Source organism: Sapajus apella, unplaced genomic scaffold (assembly GCF_009761245.1).
Source record: "Sapajus apella isolate SASKATOON/1434 unplaced genomic scaffold, GSC_monkey_1.0 scaffold159, whole genome shotgun sequence".
NCBI classification, from domain to species: domain Eukaryota; kingdom Metazoa; phylum Chordata; class Mammalia; order Primates; family Cebidae; genus Sapajus; species Sapajus apella.
In genome coordinates, this window is record NW_022437099.1 from 2,440,335 (window position 1) to 2,445,947 (window position 5,613).

The 5,613-nt window shown below is 55.5% G+C and overlaps 1 protein-coding gene across 5 annotated transcripts in view; it reads left to right on the top strand.

Annotated features, from left to right (window-relative positions):
- The first annotated feature begins 217 nt into the window (after positions 1-217).
- ZNF853 (zinc finger protein 853) overlaps positions 218-5,613 on the top strand; it is a 9,433-nt gene continuing 4,037 nt past the window's right edge. For 2 of the 5 annotated variants that reach the window (XM_032266548.1, XM_032266550.1), the window contains exons 1-2: positions 224-804; positions 1,768-1,885. In XM_032266548.1, the coding sequence (XP_032122439.1) occupies positions 793-804; positions 1,768-1,885 (130 nt within the window). In that variant the 5' untranslated portion in view covers positions 224-792. Of the gene's footprint in view, positions 805-1,762; positions 1,886-5,613 lie in introns of all 5 variants that reach the window. The other 3 variants (XM_032266549.1, XM_032266551.1, XM_032266552.1) reach the window with 3 other exon arrangements.

The window sequence follows — 5,613 nt, forward strand, 5'->3', positions numbered from 1 at the left end:
CGCCCCAGGGGCCGCCGCATCGTGTCCCCCGGGCGGGGTGAGTGGCCGGGCCGGGAAGGGTTAAGCTCACCGAGCTGCGGCTGCCTAGAGCGGCGGCGGCGGCGGCGGCGGCGGCGGCGGAGGGGGCCGGGGCGCGGGGGCGCGGGGGCGCGGCTGCAGGGGCGGGGGACAGGATGCGGATGCCGGGGGGACTTCCTGTGCCGGCCCCCGCGCCCCCGCCCCCGGCCCGGCCCGCGGCCCGCACGGACGCACTCCCGGGCGGGCGGGCGAGCCCAGCGGGACCCGGCCCGGCCGCTGCGCCCGCCCCCCCCTCCCCTCCCCGCCCCGGCCCCCGCGCGGCCCGGCCCAGGCCGCCCGCGGGCTCCGGGCACCTGTAGCCCCCGAGGACCCGCGGCTCCTGGCCGCCGCCAGCCCCAGGCGGGGCCACCCCGCGGTGCCGACCCCGGGCGCCGGCCTGGACCCGGCTGCCCGCCACGGTCCCGCGGGGCCGGCCCTGAGCTCCGCGCTGGATTCGGGGTGCTGCCTCCCCCCCCGGCCCCCACCCGAGAGTCTCCGCCAACTCCTGCTCGGCCGCTCCTCTCGGCCCCTTCCCTTGGCCCAGGGCGACCTCGGCAGCCCAGACGGCACGGACCCTCCCGAGTGCCCAGAAAGCCCCTCGGGTGCCCCGGTGCCTCCCGGCTCTTTCTGGATGGAGGCGTCTCCGGAAGGAGCCGGCTGCACGCCGTGGCCTTCACCTCGCAGCCTCTGCTGACCACACCTCCCCTAGCGCAGAGGCTGCCCCGGGAGCAGGAAATGCTCCACCAGGTGAGGCCACCGGGAACGTGTCCCTTGAGAGGGTTTGGGCTGGATGGCTCGAGGCTAGAGGGGTCTGGAGTTGGCCTGTTTAGGGGAGAGGGGCCAGCTCTGCACGGGCCAGGGCGGACTCTCAGGAGCACCTGGGCACAGGGCCAGGCCGTGGGTGACAGTGCTCTGAACACCTGCCTTGCCAGGGAGCTGGGGTGGCACCTGATACACGTGGCCTGCTGGTGGCCTTGTCAGAGCTGGCCAGGGAGGCAATAGAATTGAAAGGGGCTTGCGCGCGGTGACTCACTCCTGTAATCCCAACACTTTGGGAGGCCGAGGCAGGAGGATCGCCTGAGGCCAGGAGTTCGAGACCAGCCTTGGGCAACAACGTCTACAATATAAAAAACATAACAATTTGCTGGGCTTGATGGTGCGCACCTGTAGCCTCAGCTACTTAGGAGGCTGAGGCAGGAGAATTGCTTGACCCCAGGAGGCAGAGGTTGCAGTGAGTGGAGATCGAACCACTGCACTCCAGACTGGGTAATACAGAAAGACCCTATGTCAAAAAAGAATTGAAGGAGGCAAGTTATTGATGGACAGTCTCTCTTTGACCCCAGAGCCCCCTACCCTGAATGTCTTTTGGTGACTCCAGCTTCCCTCCCTTGTGAAGGGCTGATACCCACAGTTGTGTCTCAGTGGGGCTACCCCACTCTTTGTACCCCTGTGAAATATCAGGAGAGGTAGCCCTGCCTCTGTGCAGGCAGGAACAGGGTCCCGTGCAGCTGCCACCTTCCTGACCCTGAGCCTCCAGGCCTCCCAGACTCCCTGGTCTTCGTTGTGGCCTGGATGGTCCTGTAGTTGCAGCAGGGGTGGAGCTGACTGCTCTAGGTGGCCGGAGGCAGAGGTGGAGGGCCTGTGCCACCTGGCGAGGGCTCCAAGCATGCCAGCCCATCTGAACCGCCTCCTTCCTTTCTCTCAGCACAGCCGACTCCCGGGAATCCGGGTCTGACTGCCAGGATGGAGGTGGGGCCAGCCACTGAGACCTTCGTGCTGGAACTTCGATGTCTTGAAGATGGGGGCCCAGGGCCTGACACCCTCTCAGGTGAGGGCCTGGGGGGGATCCCTTGACAGAGCCCTATGGCTTCCTGCTGTGACAGAAAGAGGCCCAAGCGTGGCAGGCAGGCCGCATGGACTCACACCAGCCAACCTCAGCTGTGCTGAGTAACACCGGCAGCCCTGCCTTGAGATTTTCCAAAGTGGCTGTGTCAGGCAGGCTGAGGCCAGGCGATGAGGGGCTCCCCGGCCCCCATACTGGCTGGAACTTATTGCTGTGTTTCCCTGGCAGCCAGGGAGCCTCCACCATCCTCCTACCTCGCTCCAGCTCCTGACTCAATTTCCACTCAATTTCCTAGATCGGATTCAGGCACTGATAGGTTCTTTTCCTGTCCCTCCTGCCTCAGATGTTGGCTCTGTGGATTCTTCTCTCTGGTGGCTTCTTAAGCTTGTCCACTTTCCCTTGACCTCTGCTCACATCTGTTTTTCTCTACCTGATGCCCAGGGGCAGATGTGGTACTGTAGAACCTCCCAAGTCCTCTTCCTCTGGGACCCACTCTGGGCAAACCTTCTTTGGTGACCACGCTCATGAGAGCTAGTTTCCATTCTGTGCTTTAAGGGTGCTGAGTGGGGGGCTGGGGCAGGGTGGGACAGAGCATGAAAAGGACCAAGGGAATTGGAGGGGTGGGATGGGGATGTGTGAAGTCAAGAAGGATCCTTCTGGCCAGGCATGGTGGTTCATTCTGTAATTCCAGCACTTTGGGAGGCTGAGGCAGGCAGATCACTTGAGGCTAGGAGTTCAAGACCAGCCTGGCCAGCGTGGTGAAACATCGTCTCTACTAAAAATACAAAAATGAGCCGGCTGTGGTGGGTACCTGTAATCCCAGCTACACGGGAGGCTGAGGCAGAAGAATCACTTGAACCTGGGAGGCAGAGGTTGCAGTGAGCCGGGATCATGCCACTGTACTCCAGCCTTGGTGACAGAGTGAGAGTCCCTCTGACTTGGAAATTTAACTGACAAAACCTTGGGAAGGTATACACATGAACATTGAACTAGATGTTTACTAAAATGCCTTCATTAAAAATGCTGGGGTCTGGCTCAATGGATAACACCTTTACAGGTGTGAGCACTTTGGGAGGCCAAAGCAGGTGGATTGCTCAAGCTCAGGAGTTTGAGAGCAGCCTGTGCAATGTGGCAAAACCCCGTCTCTACAAAAATTTTTTAAAAATTAGCCAGGCATGGTGGTGTGTACCTGTAGTCCCAGCCACTTCGGAGGCTGAGATGGGAGGAACGCTTCAACCTGGGAGGTTGAGGCTACAGTGAGCTGAGATTGCGCTACTGCATTCCAGCCTGGGTGACAAGAGCGAGACCCTGTCTCAAAAACAACAGTAAAACAAACAAACAAATTAAAAAAAAAAAAAAAAAAAGACCTGAAATTGCTGCCCTAAGGAGTCAGAGTGGCCTGTGGTCAAGACTGCACCAGGAAGGAGGAGATTCACACCGAGGCATGATGTGCCCCATTGCTCCCAACAGGGATGGGAGAAGGGAGTGTCCATGCGACACTGGACTTGCCGGGGGGACAGTTTTCACCTTGTCTTCTTCTACCACATGCTTTCCCCCAGCCAATGTGAATGTCTATGAAAAACACGCTCATGGATCCATTAGCCTAAGCAAAGGTTATTAGGAATATTTTACTAGAGGAAATTATATGCATACAGATCTCCCTGCTGAGGTGCTTTTTTTTTTTTTTTTTTTTTTTTTTTTTTATAGTTGGAGTCTTACTCTGTCGCCCAGGCTGGAGTGCAGTGGCGCAGTCTTGGTTCACTACAACCTCCACCTCCTGGGTTCAAGCAATTCTCCTGTTTTAGCATCCTGAGTAGCTGGGACTACAGGTGCATGCCACCACCACCCAGTAATTTTTGTACTTTTAGTAGAGATGGGGTTTCACCATATCCCTTGTTTTTTGTTTGTTTGTTTGTTTTTTGAGACAGAGTCTCGCTCTGTCACCAGGCTGGAGTACAGTGACTCAATCTCGGTTCACCGCAACCTCCGCCACCTGGGTTCAAGCGATTCCCTTGCCTCATTCTCCCGAGTAGCTGAGACTACAGGCATGTGCCACCATACCCGGCTAATTTTTTGAGTTTTAGTGGAGACCGTATTTCAGCATGTTGGCCAGGATGGTCTCAATCTCATGACTTCGTGATCCGCCCACCTTGGCCTCCCAAAGTGCTCACACCTGTAACGATTATAGGCGTGAGCCACCACACCTGGCGCCATCCCTTGGTTTTATTAAATCAATATATTCCTGGAAAAGTGGCCAGAAAACAAACTTTTATAAATTAAACCATTACCTTCCATTACAAAATGGAAAACATATGACACTATAGAGAAAAGAGATGTTAAAATCAGATTTGAGAATGGAGAACACCTCCTTGGGTCACATTGAAAAGAAGAATTAGGATTTTTCAATAGCCCAATAGTAACAGTCAAAAGGAGAAACTCAGGGTGGACACGGTACAGAAATAGAAGCGTGGTAATGGGGTGTTGCTGTTAATGCAGGGCTCACTCTGTGTCCCACACACGGCTGCATCTTTACATTTACCCGAATTCCACCGATGTTCCTGGAAAGTATTTAGCTCCTTTTAAAGAGGAGGAAGCTGAGGTTCTTAGAGGTTGTCCAATTGGTGGTCAGTGAAGCTGTGAGAAGTCCTTTTTTTTTTTTTTTTTGAGATACAGTCTCGCTCTGTTGCCCAGGCTGGAGTGCAGTGGCGTGATCTTGGCTCACTGCAACCTCTGCCTCCTGGGTTCAAGCAGTTCTCCACCTCAACCTCCTGAGTAGCTGGGACTGTAGGCGCCCGCCACAACACCCGACTAATTTTTTTTTTTTTTTTTGTATTTTTTAATAGAGACAGGGTTTCACCAGGTTGGCCAGGGTAGTCTTGAACTCCTGACCTCAGGTAATCCACCCACCTCGGCCTCCCAAAGTGCTGGGATTACAGGCATGAGCCACCACGCCCAGCCTAATTTTGTATTTTTACTAGAGACAGGGTTTTGCCATGTTTGTCAGGCTGATCTCGAACTCTTGATCTCAGGTGATCTACCTGCCTCAGTCTCCCAAAGTGCTGAGATTACAGACATGAGACACCGCGCCCAGCCGAGTTAGTCGTTTTTATTCCTGAATGACAATCTAAAACACTCCCAGTCTCCTTGGCATTTTTCATTACTTTGCAAACCAGTCCTAACCTGCAGAGAGGGAATTTTCACGCATCTATCAGGATCCAAGGACTATGCCAGGGCTCCCCCTGTGGCACTCTTCAAGCGGATGGTGTGGGTATCACTGCGCTATTTTAGAGACAGGGCTGTGAGCCTGCAGGAGGTTGTAAAGCTGACGACTGGTAGAGATAAGTTCTGAACTGAGGACTTCTCGCCAGAGAACCTAGTGGCCTCTCTGACACTTTGGTGATTTGGGGAAACTACTTGTGGTAACACTTCCAGGCAGCTTTATAGAAATTCTGTATTATTTACAGAGAAGGGGAGTTTCATTTATTTAAGGTGTGGCTGTAAACTGAGGTCAGAGTTCAGCACGGGGTTGATGGCTTGGCCGTTGGAGTGGCGGTTCAGTGGTTTCCACTGGAGGGTGATTAAGCATAGGAGCCTTCTCAGGGGATGGTCTGGGAGGCCCTGGCACCCCTACTGGTGTCAGTGTCAAGATCAGAGCATGGAGCCTGTGTAAAGGGAGGCTCCAAGGAGGGATCAGGAAGCTGGGGTCCAGAGGT